General features: G+C 34.6%; 1 protein-coding gene and 1 pseudogene across 2 annotated transcripts; both read right to left on the bottom strand.

Annotated features, from left to right (window-relative positions):
- Positions 1 to 1,849: 1,849 nt before the first annotated feature.
- LOC143563486 (ABC transporter G family member 32-like) lies at positions 1,850 to 12,765 on the bottom strand (annotated as a pseudogene). Its single transcript, XR_013140677.1, has 23 exons — positions 12,207 to 12,765; positions 11,419 to 11,539; positions 11,230 to 11,318; positions 10,729 to 10,813; positions 10,464 to 10,623; positions 10,300 to 10,376; positions 10,164 to 10,217; positions 9,679 to 10,071; positions 9,014 to 9,292; positions 7,767 to 8,082; positions 7,531 to 7,690; positions 6,623 to 6,771; positions 6,377 to 6,536; positions 5,956 to 6,077; positions 5,753 to 5,847; positions 5,350 to 5,682; positions 4,480 to 4,770; positions 4,114 to 4,197; positions 3,887 to 4,020; positions 3,573 to 3,800; positions 3,079 to 3,250; positions 2,743 to 2,997; positions 1,850 to 2,124 (listed from the first exon to the last, which is right to left on the bottom strand). The product of XR_013140677.1 is annotated as an ABC transporter G family member 32-like (transcript).
- A 2,955-nt stretch (positions 12,766 to 15,720) lies between these two features.
- On the bottom strand, positions 15,721 to 19,851 carry LOC143563480 (uncharacterized). The gene is made up of 7 exons (XM_077051012.1): positions 19,400 to 19,851; positions 18,141 to 18,179; positions 17,978 to 18,048; positions 17,789 to 17,853; positions 17,591 to 17,680; positions 17,401 to 17,493; positions 15,721 to 16,240 (listed from the first exon to the last, which is right to left on the bottom strand). The coding sequence occupies exons 1-7, from the start codon at positions 19,537 to 19,539 to the stop codon at positions 15,827 to 15,829; spliced, it is 912 nt and encodes a 303-aa protein (XP_076907127.1). The 5' UTR covers positions 19,540 to 19,851; the 3' UTR covers positions 15,721 to 15,826.
- Positions 19,852 to 20,233: the final 382 nt, after the last annotated feature.

Here is a 20,233-nt window from a genome sequence, read left to right as displayed (position 1 = left end):
CCCAAGAACGTCCTAAAAGATTTAAAATGGTGGTACGTGGATTGTGAGACAGCTGAGGCGGTAATGGAAGATGAGGATGAACAAGAAGTACTTCGGGTGTACGACCCGATGCATCTTGTTAATCTATCGAAGGATGATTTGAAAGTGCTCAACGAGAAGAAGATCTTCTACATTCCTGCTTGGAAGGATCAAGCTAGGAAATATCAAAGGGTAGTGTCGGTATGTGTGAGAGAAGGGGCGCACGCGTAGAGGTAAAGATTACAAGACTCAAGATTTGAAGATCAAGATATGAAGCTACTGCCAAGGGGGAGTCTGTTGGTACATGTATGTCAGTAGTTCATAGTCTAGCATTTGTAATCGAGTCTGTAATGTAATTATGTTTTGTTTATGTTTGTTTTGTAATGCGCGAAGTTGTCAACAAGTTCGCTATGGCGAACTTGTTGAATCAGCGAAGTTATTGACAACTTCGCCTGTGGCGAAGTTGTCGTGTTTATATACTGTTTCAGACGAAACAGTTTAGGGAGTTGGTTTAGGGTTTTCGTTTCAGTTTTCAGTAACCGAGTTACGTGTCATAGTCTGTAACGGTGACCTCGGGTCACGTGTTTGTTATCAATATAACGTGGTTGGTTTATTGCTTGTGTGTTCGATCTCTACATACTCTACACTCGTATCTACCTACGCAGGGATTCCGCACCTGCGTTGTTAGAGACATCCCGTGTACGATCCGTCCAGGAACCTACATTAGGTTTCCAAATTCTTTATTTTTAACATCTTCTTACCAAGTGAAAAGCATGCAAGCTAGCACTGTTACGTCCTTGATATTTGTAAGGTTACATGGATAGAAAGCAATATTGAGACAATACTAACTCTGAGAAACATCATGTTCGTGTCTTCTGAGATGAAAGGCCTTGGAACAACCCATATATATGCCACAACCTAAGATCGATTGCGCACTTAACCAATCAAACTCGATCCTTGAAATTTGGAAATGCATCTTCAACCAAATTCCTCAACTTATTCAACCAACATGGATTGATTATGAAAGATTTCCAATTTCTAGAGACTCTTAATATATCCATGTTGGTTGAATAAATTGAGAAATTTGATTCAAGTCCTATTTTTTTTATTTCAAGGATTATGTCTCTTTGTTGGATACTAACGCTTAAAAATTTGGTTGAAACCAATTTTAATAATTGTAAGATGTGTGAGTGCTTCCAAACACTTTGGAGGGTATTCATTCTTAGATCGGGAATGGATTGTTTGAAGTTTTTCCATGATAATGACTCAAACCTGTTATGCTATCTTAACCTGCAGTAGTGTTTCTAAGATCAATGTGATTACAAACTTGTTTACATAAAATCCTTCAATTTGAACTTTAAAATATATGGTGTGTTGTGCCTTGAATATTGGTTTCTTGATCTTGACTTGCTTTAGCTTTGCTGATTTAAGTAATTTATCACCACCACAATATTGCAAAATCAGGTGGTTTAACCCAGATTCCAGTGGTATGTGATATGACTCAACCTTAAGGGTCGAGCCTGCGATGTTGCGTGTCATTTTTGGCTTATTATGGCGAGTCGATTATCCCCTGCCCAACTTGCATGTGTGGTGTCCAAGCGGTACAGGTTCTCAAAACAATCAAACAGTGTTATTGTTTGAGTAAACTTTTATTCGAGTCCATGTGGTTTGGTCGGTTTAACTATTTGAATCTAATCCCAAATCTTTAACCCATTTGAATCAACTTTACCCATTCAAAAAAGTTGATACCATTTAATACTAATTATAATTACATACTTTGGTAAGATATGACAAGAAGCCTTGTTTGTTAGAGCCATTACAATTTAAACACATTTATCTCCTCTGAAAGTTGAAGCATTTCATAGTAAATGCAAATGTCACTGCAAACAAAAGACAAAAACCCACCACCGCAGTGGCGGCAACACCCAAGAATTGCTGCCGGTACCCTAACTCGTCTTCAAGAAACTGTCTTAATGGAACCGAATGCAAACCGTCAACAAGCTTTAAGGGCTCATCAACATCTCCATATTGTGATGTCAGCAGCCCATACAAACTCCATGATACTGGATTTACCCAATAATACCATCTCCACCATATAGGAAGCCTCTGTTCATCAACATTTAATTAAACTTACAGATCGAATATCAAATATACCATCAACGGAACTAAAAATATCATATACGCCCTTACAAAGCAGTTAAAAACCAATTAATAAATGACAATTTTCTCCCTTAATTTTCTAAAACATTAAAATTTCATATATGCCCTTCTTTAACTTCAATTTATTATTAACCCATTTTAGCTTAAATTTTTTAAACATGGAGACAAATTCAATTATACGTGGTTCAACTATTTGATTCGAGTTGGATTGCTTATCGTTCGATTATCATGCTATTATACATGGTTAGATTATCAGATTCGAACACATATTTGATGTTCGATTATCTGCCATCGAGAGAACAAAGAGGAAATCCAAACTAAAAAAAACAGAGGGTTTAAACAGATATAACGGAAAAGGGTAGGACGGTCATTTAATAAAAATTCATTAAAGCTGGGTTGTATATATAATATTTTTAGTTTTGGTTGGGTACATATTAAAATTTTCAAGTTTCTAAGGGCTTATATGAAATTAAACCTGTTATAAAGTACAAAGATAAATAACAACAATAATAATAATAATAATAATAATAATAATAATAATAATAATAATAAAAGTTTAGTTACCATTCGAGTTATCATAAATCCACTGAAAAGGTTCCACAACATGTAAAATGGAGCAGCGACGATCGCGGCAATGTTATGGTTGGGTGTAACAGCAATTGTCATCATTCCAAAGAAGGTGAAGTATAGCAATGTGAAGTACATAAAATATATGTACCAAAATAACTTCAAAAAGCTCCATTCAAATGAAGCCAAGAAGTAGAAAATAAGGCTGTATACAAGCGATTGCACGTACACATAAGGGAACTCTATTGCAACCTGAATTTAACATATAAAACACATTATATGCTGATTAAAAAATATATGTTTTGACAGTATAAACAGTTAAGAACAATGTACCTGTGCAAATGCAAATGGTAAAGCGGAATACATTCCTGCTACTCTTTCTCGGTATGAAACAGACCGTTCGACATAAACGACCGGTTGGACTGAAGCCGCGTTTGTAATTCCAATAAATAAAACGGCTGCATACATTGATCCCATTGCATTAAAAATATCTTGCTGTGTTTCCCTGAAAAAAAAAATATGAATTATTTGATTGATAGTCAAAATAACTACCATTTTTATTTTAGGCGGTGAGCTTATTTGGGAAAAATACAAAATGATAAGAAATTCAAGCTTTAAAAATTATGATTTGAGGTAATGACATAAATCAGCTGGTTTTATAAGCACGTGAGTGCCACATCAGTGCCTCATCAGCAAAGTCAACATGGTTAAAACTTACTTCCAAATCAACAGTTATTACAAGTAACTAAAAACAATGCCAAAGATGGATGCCTTTCTATGCAACTATCCCTAAATCAAAATATTCAGATTACATTAAAACAACTCACCTTTTAGTGCCGAATTTCCAACACATTGTGCCGAACATCAATGATATGATGACTGTGTAGAAAAACCGTACAGCTGTATATTGTGGGTTCCGCCAGTAGGACAGATTTTGCTTCCAAAGACATGCATAGAACTGACCAAAAAATGTCTGAGAATATTTGGTTGGAAAACTCAAGAATTTTGAATTCCTATCTGGTTTGCTCAAGTTCTCAACTAGTTCTTGGTTTTGCCTAAAAAAAACATATCAAGATTAAGAACTGACTTGTTAAAATAAAGCCATTATTAACAAAATGTATCAAATTATATATTAGCTTACAAATATAGATCTGATTCACGGTAGATTTCAGCAAAATCTACACCAAGACGGTTTTCTTCTGTCGCTGAAGTAACCTCAAGAATCCAGGTAGCCGGGTTGTATCCAGGTCGGATCTTAGGAACTCCTTTTACCGCCTAAAAAAGAACTCAATATTTAAGCAAATTTAAAAAAGATAAATTATAAATATTTGAAAATCAATAACATATTTGTTATGAAGAAACATAAACCTCAAAAAACTGTATAAGTTTGTGGGACCCAGTGCCTAAAGGACCAGCATAAATGAGCCTTCCGCCATGTTTCATCAATAAAAGCTGTAAGATGAATCTGTTAGTGTTGGGTTAACAGGCCAAAACAGGTTCAGGTCAAAATCATAAATTTTTGGTACGGATCAGAATGGGTTGACCCAAAACACTTTTTTGTTAAAAAAATACACTTTTTACATAAAAAAATTAAGGCTTAATGCATCAAAACAACACTCCAGGCGACTTTCGACCCATTTCTGTTTTGGGCTAATTTTCTTTGATTCCGCGCATGTTAAAAATGAAGAACAGCAAAATTCTACTCATAAATTTTAAATAGGTTGAAATTGCTACCTCATCAAACGATTCAAAAATATCAATACTTGGCTGATGGATTGTGCAAACAATGGTCCGACCGGTGTTGACAATATTTCTAACCGTTCTCATAACAATGGCAGCAGCCCGTGCATCGAGACCCGAAGTCGGTTCGTCCATAAATACTATAGAAGGGTTTGCAACTAATTCAACTGCAATTGTTAATCTTTTTCGTTGTTCGGTTGATAAGCCATCAATTCCAGGTAGACCAACTAGAGCTCCCTTGAGTGGACTTAGTTCCACATGTTCCATAACCTCTGCTACAAAGTCCTGAAATACAAATTGTTAAAAAAAAAAAAAAGATTTTGAATACGGTTTTAGTCCTTATGGTTCGGCCAATAACCCTTTGCTTATTAGTATAAGATTGACTTTTTTAGTCCAATAGTTTCACTTTCGTTTCAATTAAAGTCCAGCCCATTAACACCATCCAAATATCTTGTTAACATTTGATTAAAAGACCAAAATACCCTTGGATTATTTGTGTTACTCAAAATAACAAATCTTTGGGACCCACATTAAACAAAGTATACTAATAGTATCGGTACAATCTACGGTATTGATATATTATATTTTTAAGTGGGTCTAAAAATCATTTTACTAACACAAAATAATGTAAGGGTATTTTGGTCCTTTAATAAAAACGTTAACAGAAAATTTGGATGGAGTTCGTGGGCTGGACTTTCACTGATACGAAAATGAAACTACTGGACTGAGAAAGTCAAATTTAAACTAACGGACTAAAAGGGTTATTCATGTCAAACCACAGAGACCAAAACTTTATTATACTCTAAAAATAGATTTGTTTTGCAACTGATTATCTGATAATTATCTAATAAAATGAGTTCTTACCCTTTTCGTCCTCACATCAATATCATAAGGTAATCGAAGCCAAGCTGAAAACATCAGTGCTTCATAAACAGTCAAACACGGGGAATGAACATCATTTTGTTCACAGTAACCAGAAACTCTTGCAAATGTTTCTTGGTTTTTAAGGTAACCCGAAACATAAATTTGGCCTGAGATATGACCACCGGTTTTTCTGCCAGATAAGACATCCATAAGAGTAGTTTTACCGGCCCCACTAACACCGACCAATGCAGTTAGTAGACCTGGCCTAAAAGCTCCAGTTATGTTTACTAATAGTTGTAATTTGTTGACTGATAGACCTTGTTGCTTTAATTCCTAAAGCAAAGATTAAATGAGAATGATAGACAAGTAACAATAACATTATTTTTGTAAAATTAAAACATACGCGTGGGACATCGACATAATAACTAATGTTGCGGAAAGACATGGTGAGAGGCTGAAATGGAAGAACCATTCCTCTTTGACTTTTGACTTCAGCACCTACAGTAAAGGTGAAGATTGAAGAAAACAGTTACGTTTGACTAGTCAACCTTGATTGAGAAAGAATGTATATTTATTTACACAACTATATAGATTCCTATTCCATACCAGCATATGAATGTGAACGCTGTAAGTAATCTTTTAACTGAATAATAGAAGACATAATCCCATTTTCGCCTTCTGTGACTTCACGATCTCCCGAGGGACAACTGCTTGATGGTTTCCAAGAGCTATATATACAAAAAAACAAACAAAAGCACATTTTTATGATCTTTCATTTATGTTGTTTCCAACAAAAAAATATATCCCAGAAAACTTAAATCTTTTCTCACGTCGAGAGGTTAAAAATGACAAAATGCCCCTAGATTTACTCAAAGAATCAACTCTAGATTGACGATTGAAACATATTCATGGCACTTTTGTCATTTTACAACTGCAGACGTGACAACAGCTTTAAATCAGGGGCACTTTGTCATTTTATAATATTCCAACATGCTATAGAAATAATGTGAAGAGAGTAAAAACTTACGATTAAGATATGTAAGGAATAATGTGAAGAGAATGTTGAATAAAATTGTGTAACCAAGTAAAGCCCCAACTCCAATCCAATACCAGTAATCTTCAGGAAACAAGCTTCTCACTTTCAGTAGCATAGTTCCCAAAGGGAGTTTAGTGTTGTTTCCAGCTGCCTGCACACCATACAAATATGAGTATATGTTATTGTTAACGGGTCAAAGGGTAAAACTGTAATTTTCAGCCAAGAGATAATTCTTACCTTATGCCAAGTGTCCCCTAAAAATTCATTGACTGAAACAGCATTTTGAGCATACATCAAAGGCGAAAACCAGTAGCCCCATATCCACCAAGCCGGATGCTATCTACAATAAAATTATTAAATTAATTTACTTTCAATAAGTATAATTTATTGACCTAATTGCATACAAAAGTAACCAACTTTCAAAAATTATATTAAAAGATATGGGTAGGGGTGTAAACAAGTTGAGCCGAGCCGAGCTCGAGCTCCACTTGTTTTAACTTATGAGAGCTAGAGCTCGGCTCTAGAGTAATTTTTGCAAGCTCGATCTCGGCTCGTTCATCATTTATCAATTAGTTTATGTACATTTTTAGTTAGTTTTTTAATACATTTATAATTCAATAGTTTAATTCTGAAATAATATGTATTATTTAGTTATTGTATCAAAATTTTATATATAATTATTGTTATCATATAAATTTATGTTAAATATATTAAATAAAAATTAGATAAATAATAGGCTTGCTTAGGCTAGCGAGCTAGCTCGAGCTCGGTAAGTGAAGCTCAGGTTTGGACTCATTTACTAAACAGGTTTATTTTGGCTAGAGGCCATTTAAGCTCGGCTCGATATGAACTTTTAGTGAGGTGATCTCGAGTGTCTCACGAGTGGCTTAGCTCGTTTACACCCCTAGTAATGGGTAACGAGTAAAAACTGCCGTGTTGGTAACTTATAACGATGTTGACTTTTTCCAGTATGTAAAAACTGGTCATCTTAGGTGAATAACCTGAAAACGTACTTTTTTAAAACTTCTATGGCTTTTATGGCTTAAAATATGGTTACCAACAATAGAAATCAGCCCACAGTTGGTTACTTTGTTATTAATTGTGTCCTATTTAAAATATTGAGATGATACAGATTAAAAATATACCTCTAGACAGTATAAATCCACCAAGTGCCATAACAACCAACATGGCAAAAGATCCAAAAGTATTAGCCACTATCATATTCTGCCTAAAGATCCCATCACAACGAAAAAGACCGATTGACATTTGTTCAACAAGAAGTACAACAAGAACTGCTTCAAGCATCTGCAGATTTTAACATAATAAAAGTAAATACTAATTAAATAACATAATAAAAGTACTTGAATTGAAGAGAGTGTACCTTGAAATTTGGGGATCAAAACCAACAAGATAATATGTGACAGCCACCCAAACACCTGATTCTATAACTGATGAAGGAATACTTAAAAGCCAAGAAGGAAGAGTGTAAACCCAACAGGGGTAGAAATGTAAATCTCTGTGCTTGTAGATAACAGGAAGTTTGGCTATTAACATCGGAACCTCCATAAACCGTTGAATAATATCATAACTATTGCAAAATAAAGAGCACCAAGATATACTCCACCATCATCAAGTGAATTACGATGCAAAGTTGTTCGAAAAAAATACACTTGTCATAACTAAAACCACCACATAAGCTGCAAAAAAAGTAAGGAGTTCATTTGTAAAACAAACATTCCAAAGAAACAAAAATAACCTTCTGCTGGTAGAATTGAGACTTGGTGCATAGTATCTTGTTTATTAGGCATGTAAACGAACCGACCTCTCAGTAAATTGTTCGTGAACCGTTAAAAGAATGAACATGACACATGTACCGTTCGTTCATTAATGTTTATAAACATTCGTTTACATTCATTCATATATGTCTGTTTACATTCTTTCATTTATTTATGTTTGTTAACATATTATCTATTTATGTACATGTTTACTTTTAATGGGTGGTCAGTTATGTCCTTTCATCTATATTCAGTCATGTTTGTTTGTTTACGTTCTTGATGTTGGACGTAATATGGGACTCCAAGTCACAAGTTGGTGAGCTTGAGGGACCAATAATGATAAGTCGGTCATAGTTGTTTATGTTTCCTAATTATATTGTAACTATAATATGTAATGTCTTGGCTAGCAAGTTAGGTTAGTCTATATAAACCAAGTCATAGTTAGACATCTAGAAAAGGTGAGATGGTTCATCTTGAGACACACACGAGATGTAACCGAGTTAGGGTTCATCTAGATGCAACCGAGTTACGGTTCATCAAGAGTCAAACCGAGTTAGGGTTTGAGAGTTTGTAATAAGTTTTTTGAGTTATATTTTCTGATTAATATAAACAAGAGTTAGTTGTTTATTCATGTTTGTTTATCGATCAGGACTTGACTTGAACCATTCGTTTATACTATTAAATATCTAACACGAACATGCTCCATTCGTTTAACTGTTCGTGTTCGATTGTTTATTCGGTTAAAGTTGAATGAACCAACACGAACATGCTCCATTCATGTTCGTTCGTTTCGTTAACATGCCTATTGTTTTTGACTTAAATAATGCCTGATAAAAAAAAACAATAGCATTACCTGAAAGTATTTGAAAACATAAACCAATGACTCGCGTTTCAGAAGTAACATCTGCCATTGGAAACTAATTTTGAGTAGCTTCATTCTGTTTACACCATAAGTGTGGTAAGAAAGGGCTGCTGGATGATTTTGGTGTTTATCAAACGGAATTGCCAGCTCACGTGATAAAGAACTACCAAGAAAATTTGATTGGAAAGCTTCTACAAACTTTTCAACGGGAATAAATTCATAATGTTCATCAAGTGACCAATATTGTTCTTGATCTTTTACTGATGTAACCTATGTGCAAAAAGAATAATTAATGTTCAAAAGAAGATGGGGTGATGTGTAGAGGTCAAACAATTTGAAAGTTGCCCAAAGGGTAATTGTAAAGCATAAATCCATTTAAATCATTTGTTCAAAACCGGGCTATAATCATATCTAGCACACTAATTATTTAAAGAAAATTATATGTTTTGGAGAAAGTGTATGCTTGGCATGTAGCTTTTTGAACATAAGAAAATAAAAAAAAAATCATTTTTTGGAAAATAAGATCCTAGAAAATAGCTACTAAAAAGTAGCTTTCAAAAAAGTATATGCATGTGTCCTTTTATGTCAATTAACACTTATATGGGGCAACCCGACCTGACCCGCGTCTATTTTGCAACCCAAGTGATGTTACTTACTTCTTGTAAAAAATCGGCCACGTTTTTCCTCTTCGGGCAATGAAAGCCCATAGAAGCAAAGAAAGCCACAGCTGCATTGCGGGGTCCTTGGTATACAATTTGACCTTCACATAATAATATCAAATCATCAAACAACTCAAACGTTTGAGGATCTGGTTGCAACAACGAGATGACAGTTGTCCCATCAAGAGCACGCGTTGAGTGTTTAAGGTAGTTAATGATTTGATAAGTAGTTGAGCTATCAAGGCCAGTTGATATCTCATCCATGAGAAGAACCCGTGAGGGTCCCATTAGCAGTTCTCCTGAAGTCAACCGTTTCATTTGACCACCAGAAATCCCTTTACGCATTTCATCTCCTACTAGTGTATCCGCGCATATATCCAATCCTAAAATCTTTGTACACATATCAGAATCATACAACACTTGAGAATAATTGTTAGTATTCGATGGTCAAATTTGATCTTTGAAACCATTTGATAGTGTACCTTCATAAGGTAATCCACTACAAGACTCGTCTTGTTTTCTCCAAGTGCCACTGTCTAAACCGAAAATACATAAACGTTATTTATTGAAAATTGGAATATTTTAACAAACAAAAAAATAGAAGGTAAAAGTAAGCACCTTTATAAATATATCAAGATCTTCATCTGGTCTAATTCCAGCATTTTCTTCTCTTCTTAAAAGTTCCATAATCATATCTGTTATCAAATTTCATAGATCGCATTATTATATAAAATAACTAAAATGTTGAAATAAGTCACAATCAACTATCAATTTGAATTTACCTTTTTTATAACCAAAACCTTGACAGCATTCTGCAAACTGAAGTGTCTCCCTAACTGTCATTTCAGCCATATGACAATCTTGCTGGCTGACATATGCACAAGTTCTTTGAGGTACAAATTCGTTTAACTCGCATCCGTTATATGTGATTTTTCCAGATAACTTCACAAAATACAATATGTTATGCTCAAAATCCAAATTAAATGTTAACTTCTTGAGTATAACTGTAAAAGGTAAATCTTGATAAATTTTATAAATCCTGGAAACCTTTAATTCATGTCCAAGACGTCCAGCTAGAGCCAAAAGTAGTGTCGTTTTACCGGAGCTTGGGGGACCCAAAAGGAGAGTTAATCTGAAGATGAGCATTAAATTGAACATTAAGTAGTTATTTGAAGGACTAGTTGTACCTAAAGTAAAAAAGGTAAATTTCTATTTTGGATGATGGATTATTTTTCTAACTCGTAAAATGACAGAAAAATAAATAAATTAATATTAGATGCAAATTTGTTAAAAGATCATTTTCAGCAAAAAAAAACTGCTTAACCAAAATAGGAAGAAAAGTTTTTACCAAAAGTTGGTTACTCTACACTAAATAATAAGAATAACTGATAGTTAGTTGCTTAAAATAAAACTAGAAGAAAACACATTATGTTAATTACTTTAGTTAAAAAACTTTTTTCGAGTTTAAACCTTGTTATCACTAAGGAAATAATATAGTACCCATTATATGTGCGAATATTCAACAAAAGTTATGATATAAATGTTTACCTGGAAGGTCTAATAATTCCACTAACATCATTTAAAATGCTCAATTTTGTTCTTCTGCCAGGAAAAATCCTTAATTTCCTCAAGAAAGCCTTACAAAGGTGTCCACAATGTAACATGTCAATGAATATCCAATCCAAGATGAAAAATAAAGTTATAAAATACACACAATTTTCTTCCTCAAAAACTTACCTCACTGATGTTATAAACCGAATTCGGTAAGGTAGGCAATGCTCTACTCCCCACGTGTACAAATGCATCTATTCGCAGGTTTTTAAATCGAACCTCAACTTTTGGAAATTTCAGATCAACACTAGCAAGAAGACAATCAGATATAGATGAAAATAATCATGCGTAATCCGAAACTTACCACGTACTTGGGGTGTGCACGGTTTGATTTGGGTCAGTTTTGGGCTAAAACTGAATTAAAAACTAAAACTTCGCTTTTTGAATTTTTGAAAACCGTTCGGTTTCAGTTTTTTCGGTATGGGTCCGGTTTTAAATTTGCCATATTTTTTGGCTAAAATGTTTGAGTTGCGTATTTACAAAATTCTTATCAATTGCTTAAATTAAAAAAAATCTATAAATTAGATTTGGTTCGGTATTTACTTCATGCAAAATCAAAACCAAACCGTACTTTCGGTTTTTGCAAAACATAAAACCAAACCATCAGAAATTGTTTCCCATCGCTGTATCGGTTTTTCGTTTTCAGATCAGTTTTTTCAGTTCCATGCGGTAACCGAACCAAAAACCTACGTAACCGTGCTATTTATACCTCCATTTCATGTAGATTTCTAAGCAAAAATTTTAGTTTTTGCTTATTAACCGAACCAAAAACTGACAAACTAACTGAATAACTGAACTGACTGGTTAAAAAAAACTACATTAACCTATGACTTATGTTTCGGTTGAGTCCAATAACCGAACCGAACCAAACCAAACTGATCACTACAACTAAGATGAACAAAACTAATGCTTACTTATCAAACCGCTGTCGAATCCTATCAAAAAACACCCCCGGGTTCGAATTCACCTTCCTGACCAACCTCTCCACCACTCTCTTCTTCTCCTCCTCAGTAATCTCACCAACATCAACAACATCAACCTCTCCAAAGCTATTCCTAACCACCGCGGTACTCGCTCGAACGAGCGTGGGCGATCGCTGCAGTTCCTCCAACCGCAACGCCTCCTCGTCGTTGTCGTGCTGCGTCTGAACGAAGAGGTTAGCGAGGGAATCGCACATTGTTGTAATGATAATGAAATGATGGTTGAATGCATTGTGAGGGATTTAAGGTGGTGAGTTTGAATGTGTTTGTTTAAATTCTCAACAACTTTTGAAGGTTGGAAAGAGTGGTGGTTGAAGCAACAAGGTTCTGTGTGTGGATTGAATATGAATTTGATAATTTGAAATGAAAATGTGAAATTAGGGTTTTAGGTTTGATTTGGTGGGAATTGGGAGAGAATGAAATTATCAGGAAAGGAGTTGTTTTCTTTAGAGTTGTTATAAACAGTTGGGAATATTAGTTTGTTTCCCTCTTCATTTTTGGCTTCAAAACATGGAATGGAAGAGTAAACGACTACGGATACGGATACTGGTATTGAATCCGGTACCGCCCGTAACAAGTTAGTCTCAACTTTTTTAGTTTCCTCAGTACGGTTTGCCTTAGTACCAGTTGTTACCGAAATTTTGTCTTCGGTACCAGTATTAAAACCGAACCGAACCAAGTTTTAAGAAAATCAGGATTTTGGGGATTGTACGGATTTGATACCGACACATCTCTAGTTCAAAGCGTTTTGATAAATAGCTTGTGTAAGTAAAGGTTTTATGTTTAATAATAATAATAATAATAATAATAATAATAATAATAATAATAATGTAATATGGTTAATACAGATTTATTTTCCTTGGCTAAGCGGAATATCTCAGTGGCTTTGATTGTGTGCCTGATTCTGTGAGGAAAATGTGGAGTTGGGGGAACACTTAGCTTGTTTTCATGTTAAATTGCCCAATTGGTTTGGTGCATTCCTGTCACTTGGTGTAAGTCTCATCAATATGTGCATTCTTCACTAGGGATTTGTTGGAGTTACATAGGTAAACAGTCATTATTGCGTGTCTGGAAAGCAAAGTTGTTTCACGTGGTTTGTCTAACAACGATATGGTGTTTATGAAAAGCTAGAGACTCCTTGGTGTTCAAGAGAACACCGGTGAATCTAAATAGTGTGATCGGTAAGATCAAAGTGTTGAGTTTTTTGGTGGGTGAGATGGTGCGATTATGTAATAGGTTGTGATGTTTTTTTAGGTGTGTTTATCTTATGTATTAAATTGGTGTAGGGGTGTAGACATAGTGTTGCTAGTAACTTGCCGGTGATTGTATGTTGTATAACCTAATAAAATTATTTTTGTTGGTCGTTAAAAGAATACATAATCATATTATAACATTAGTTATTAACAAATTAGATATTAGACAATGTTGATTTTAATTTAACGGTGTAAAACAAGTGTTTTCACTTATGAGTTACTCGACATCAAAGTATTGCTAACATGTTTATCATATGATGATTTTTTCAGTAAGCTTGTTCAATACACATTCTTATATTCTTATATAATTAAAGTGTGTTTCAAAATGACGAACAAAAGATATTCATACGTCACCAAGTGTCAAAATGTATTAGTTAATAGTGAACGTACTCATCTCTAATTTGTTTATTGAATAATGAATTTTTTTTAGTAATATCACGTCACAGTACATTAAATTGGTCTTTATCCTATAGTCCTATACCAATATATAAGTAGTCAAACAATCTAATATACAAGTGTTTTGTATTAGTTTTAGGCCTTTAGCTATGCTATAATTTAGTGACAATGAAGTGGGTTGTGACCTCAGTAATACAAATGACCAAGGTTGTTGATTTAAATAGAATTTTTCTTATTTTTTATTATAAAAAAGTGAACAACCTAACCTAGAGTCACTGATAAACTTAGTCTTAAGAAAGGCTTTCTTACCTTTATATATTATTTAACCAAAAATATATATGTATAGCTAGAGGTGGCAAGATGAGCGAGTCACACGGTTTGGATAACATGTTAGAAATGAACACGTGCATGTTTAAAACATGTCTTATTCGTATGGGTTGAAATTATATTTTATTTTTGAACGGCTACAAACACCTATTTATCCTTACTCCTCCTAATCTACTCCAAGAAATAATCTACTCGGGTTCCTAGATACAATTGCAATACAATTTTAAATAAGGACAAGTTGTTTAAAATGGTTACACAGTTTAGCCGGTTTAGCCATGTGTGGACCGTGTGGTTCGTTTCAAACAACAAGGACAAATTGCTTAAAATGGTTACATTGTTTAGCCATGTGTGGACTGTGTGGTTTGTTCTAGACTAACATACATCCACAGTTGACAATCAAGTGACAACGATTGCATATACATAACATTGATATTTTTAAGATTAAACTAGGGTTTGTTACTTGATAAACAAAAAAAAGCTCAAAACGAAATTGGCTTGCGAGCAAATGCCCAATCCTCCTTTTGACTTTAACTAAAACCGGGCCCAAACCAGACATACAAAACCCAACATAGCCCCCACCAAATACAGGCTACTAGGATCAATGATTACCACAAAAGTATATAACAAATGACACTTAAAAATTCAAAAGTTAAGCAAATAGTTGTAGAACAGAGATATTAGAATCAACCTTTATAATATAAACAGTATTTTTTAACAGAATAAGAAACGTTGGATGTGTGGGCACACAAGGCTAGACAGAATAAGAAACGTTGTGCTTCGCGAGAGAGTAGGGGTGGCGAACATAGCAGACAAGATAAGAGAGTGGAGATTGAGATGGTTTGGACATGTAAAGAGAAGACAGACGACGAATCCTGTTAGATCCGTAGAAAGCATTACTATAGAGGGGAGGAGGGGTAGAGGACGACCGAAATTGACTTGGGATGAGAGGATTAGGCATGATTTGATAGACCTAAATCTCTCCGAGGACATGGTTGAGGATAGGAATTCGTGGAGAAGTAGGATTAAAGCTAAGGATTCCTAGAGAGAATTGAATACCTTAGGGCTTAGACTTAACTTATTTAGGTCACTTACCATAATGGTATTTCCCTTACATATTTTATTATTATTATTATTAGCTTTTATATTGCGGTTAAACTGCGACCTTATTATTAATATTATTATAATTAGTAGTAGTTTTTTTTTTTTATATAACTGTTAAACTTTTTTTTTTTTTTTTTTTTTTTTTTTTTTTTTTTTTTTTTCATACACATGTTCTTAGAGCCGAGGGTCTCTCTGGAAGCCACCTCTTTATTCCTTTGGATAGAGGTACGGTGTGCCTACATCCCACCCTCCCCAGACCCTACCTATAGCTCTGCTGTCGGTGGGATTTTACTGGGTATGATTGATTGATTGATAGTATTTTTTAACAGAAACCCAAACTAAAAATAACTGAAACCAAAATTTTCAAATCTAAACATATATTTATTGAGCCACCAAGAATCCAAATCCTAATTCAAATTCAGACATAAATTTTGTTCAACAAGCCATCAAAATCAATCATATCTAATATTTTACTTATCAATGATGAAAACTTAGCTTCGTCTCCATCCAATCAATAATATCTCGCCCGATTTCTTCACGTTCAGGCTCGAAAAGAAGATCATGCAAGAACCCGTCATACAGCTTTATGTGCTTGCACTTTGAAGCTGCTTGGTTGTACAAATCTCGAGAAGCAAGTGGATCTGTTACTTTATCAGCGGTTCCATGCAGGACGAAAAAGGGTACGGTCACTGTCTTAAAGTTACGGGTCAAGTGAGACGAGATCCGAAGGATTTCGTGGCCTGTTCGGATTCTCATAGGCCCGGTGTACACTAACGGGTCGGTGTATTTTGCTACGAGTGCTGCAGGGTCTCTAGATACCGGAATACCCCTTTTGTTTGCACCTTTGAATTGGTATTTTGGGGCCACAAGTGAAAATAATGGAGCCACAGCCTGCATCAAGTCATAAAGAATAAGTAATTACAGTTTGTAGTTTATGCACATTTGAGAAAAAAAAAATTATACAAAATTGTGGTGGCATATATAATACACTGTAAAGAACTCAGTTTTTTTTATTTAATTAGTGGAATGAAAAAATAAAAACTTATTCATGAAAAATATAATTTAACATTCAACCCAACACATATAGCGAATGACCCGTTGCCCAACCAACCTGACCCACCCACACCTGCCCATTTGTCACCTCTGGCATGATCATAGAAGTTCCATATAACGATTTAAATTCTTTTGAGTATGATGTGCAGTTTAAACGAGCTGAGTCGAGCCAAGCCCGAACTCAACTTGGCTCAAGTTCAGCCCGTTTCGAACTCTATTTCTAAAGCTCGAGCTCGCTCATGAGTAGTTTTTGAAATTTAAGCTTGGCTCGCTTCAAGTTGTATTTCAAAAGCTCGAGCTCGGCTCGTAAGTAGCTTTTAAAACCCAAGCTTGGCTCGCTTATTATTTATTTTAATTTATATTTATTTATAATATTTTTCTAGATTTTATATACTTGTTATTAATGATTTTTATATATAAGATAATATATATTATTTAGTTATATTTATTACAATTTTATCTATCATAACAATTATTATATAAATGCATTTTTAATATAAAAATTTGAACAATTTATAGGCTCGTTTAGGCACATGAGCTGGCTCAAGCTCGATAGTAAAGATCAGGCTCGGCTCATATACTAAACAAGCTTATTTTTAGGCTCAAGCTCGGAGTCGAGATCATTTAACCTCGGTTCGAATTCAGCTTTCAGCGAGCTGATCCCGAGTAACTCACAAGCGGCTTGGCTCGTTTACACCCTAAAAATGTGTGTATGTATTATAAAATTCATTTTAGCTGTGAATTGAATCTTATCATCGTGCATTAATGTTGTTCAACTTGTAATGTTTTTTATCTTATCATCATGCATTGATGTTGTTCAACTTGTACTGTTTTTATTTCCCGGTCCCAACCGTAGGTGCTAGAAGAAATATAGATAAGAGATATGATAGTAGGTCCATCACACAAAATAAGATGGTGTAAGTGAACGACTAAAACTATAAAAATGTTATTTTTCACTTGTGAAAAAATAGAACATGATGTTAAAGTAGGATACTTACCCCAACAATCGGATGTGAAGGGGTAACACGCAGCGCAGGCGAAGTTAGTATAATTCCTTCCACCTGTTCTCTAATGTAAGGATAGCTAGCAGCCTAATTGGTCAACAGTAGTCAAATTAAACTTCATAAGCATACACCATTCATTCCCACATAGAATGGTAACAAAAATATTATTAACATATGTATGTACCTTTAAGACGACAGATCCACCGGTTGAGTGCCCATAAAGAAAGCATGGTATTCCTGGGTGATCTGACTTTATCTTTTCCAGGAAAGACCCCTAATAAATTGGAAAACAGATAAAAGAATCAAAATGTGTGAATATATGTACATATAATAACATATACACATAGCAAAAGAAAGTATGAGAATGCAGGAGTTAACTCACGGTATCAGCCACAACATATTCTAGTGAAGGTACGTATCCATGCAAACCGTCACTACCTCCATGACCTAAACAAGGATAAATTTATAAAATTTATACAAAAGATAAATATATTTTTAAGGAACGCAGTTTTATGGCAATTGCTATGGCCAGCATTTGTCTGGTAATAATAATATAACACAACATACCTACCTATCCAGTCCATTGCATATACCCCAAAGTTACATGAATTGAGTTGCCTTGCAAAATCGGCATATCTCCCACTGTCAATATGTATCATATATTTCAAAAATAGTTCACTATTTAAGGATTTTGACGATGTTAGAAAAATGAGGGAGTTGATGGGATGACTTACCTATGCTCGTTTAGTCCGTGTATTATGATTAAAATGCCCCTGGAAACATTATATCAGTTGAATTAGCAAATACAAACTATTGAAATTGAAAATTTTGTAAACTCAAAAAGTGATTTCTATATATTCCAATTTATTTCTCCCATATGTGTGTTCTAAATCATATGAATTCACAGGTTCAAAATGCTCAATTAAAGAAGTGAACAATATAACCCTTAAAAAGAATGAAATATCTCACAATCCAATGACAAAGTTATCAACTTGTTAAGTGACAATTGGAAAATGAATGACAAATCAAATGATTATGTAGTGAAACCAAACCTAGAGTCCTAGATTCAAGTACAGAATATAGATGACAAATTACTTAAAATCAAACCTAAGTGAACAATATCAACTAGCCCTCAATAACCATCTAGGAACACGTTTGATCTCAAATATTTTTGCATGCTGAATTTAAGCATGAAGATAATCAAAAGAAAAATACATAATTAAAATTCAGCCCCTCATCTGCCAAAGTCTACCAATCTAATTGAATATAGCGTAGTTAGGGGCGTAAACGTGCCAAGCCACTAATGAACTACTTGAGATTGGCTCGTAAAAAAAACTCAAATCAAGCCGAGCTTAAACTAGCTCGAGCCTAAAAATAAGTAAACGAGTGTGAGCTTCACTTATCGTGTTCAACCTGGCTCGCGAGCCTAAATGAGCATGATATTTATATGATTTTTATTTAATATATATATTTAATTAAAAATTAATAATGTGTATAAAATTATTATGATAAAATAAATAAAAAAAATATGTATTATGATATATATAAAATTATATAATAACATAAAATACATAAAATTAATTATATCCACATATAAGATAACTGATAAATAATAAAAGAGCCTCTGCAAGCCTAACCAAGCTTGTTATTTAAATAATTTAATTTTATTATATATATTATTTATTCAATAACTAAAATCATGTATAAAATTATGATAAAAACAGCTAAATAATAAATATTATGTTATTAATAAAATTATAATTAAACAAATAGATGAAAAATATATATAAATTAATTAATAATAGAATAACCAAGCTGAGCTCGAGCTAGAAAAACTACTAGTTAGCCGAGCTCCATGTAAGTTAAGCCAGCGGAATCGAAAAATGAGTAAAATTCGAACACAGTGCGACAGATTCATAATTCATAACCTAGCGCTTGAGAATTGCGTAAAATTCGCAACAATTACACACAAAAAAAAAAAGTATGACGTCACCTGATGTCATGAGAAACCGGAATCCACGACCGGCAAAACAAGGCGTTGTTACGTCCGTTACCAAAAAACAAAAACGTTTCAGCACGGCACCTGCAGCCCCATCCCGTGACGTCATCATCCTCGGCCGCTGACGTCACCATCGGAATCTGCTCCGCGAGCGTTCTCCGCCTGATCACGTCCTCCTCCTCGACGACAACCTCTCGTCGCCGGAAGGAAAACTTCCGCTTCGGCGGCGGACAACGGCGGAGGTGGAAGACGAACCAGAGGAAGATTGATTGGACGAAGATTAATATCCGGCGGATGGAGGTGACGGAGAATAGTGACCGGTGGAGGTTTTTGAAGACCGGAATGATACGGCCGCTGGCGCCGGAGGTTAGTTATGCCACGTGGACTGGTGGTGCTGCTGCTTCCATGGATTGTGTAAGAGATGTGTGAAGGTTTCAAGGAGGAGAATAGAATGGGTCTTTATTTATTGTAATAACAACACGTAGTAGAGGATCCAGGAGGAGGAAGGGTAAATTAGTCAAATATGTCTGGTTTTTAATGTAACATGAATCGGGTAAGATATGCGAGACTCAACTCGGGTTAGACCTAATTGTTTATAATAGGGTCGGTTTCTGGTTTCTAAGAATGTTATTTAATCGGTCCGGCTTGGGTCAGGTCGTGCAGGTTTGAACATCTTCTCATTACATAAATCGGGTAAGACCCGTTAGACTCGAACTAATAAGGTTGGTGAAGAAACGTGGATCTACTCACTGGTAGCAGATCTACTTTCCTCGGGTATGATTAAACTGTTTCACCGATGGTTCCTTTGAATCCGTGTTCTTCCACCTA

The sequence above is a fragment of the Bidens hawaiensis genome, unplaced genomic scaffold, assembly GCF_021521415.1.
Source record: "Bidens hawaiensis isolate Kalapana, Puna unplaced genomic scaffold, B.hawaiensis_p1.1 tig00021493_1, whole genome shotgun sequence".
Lineage (NCBI taxonomy): Eukaryota > Viridiplantae > Streptophyta > Magnoliopsida > Asterales > Asteraceae > Bidens > Bidens hawaiensis.
The sequence above is the reverse complement of the archived record's forward strand: the minus strand, read 5'-3'. Positions and strand labels throughout refer to the sequence as shown.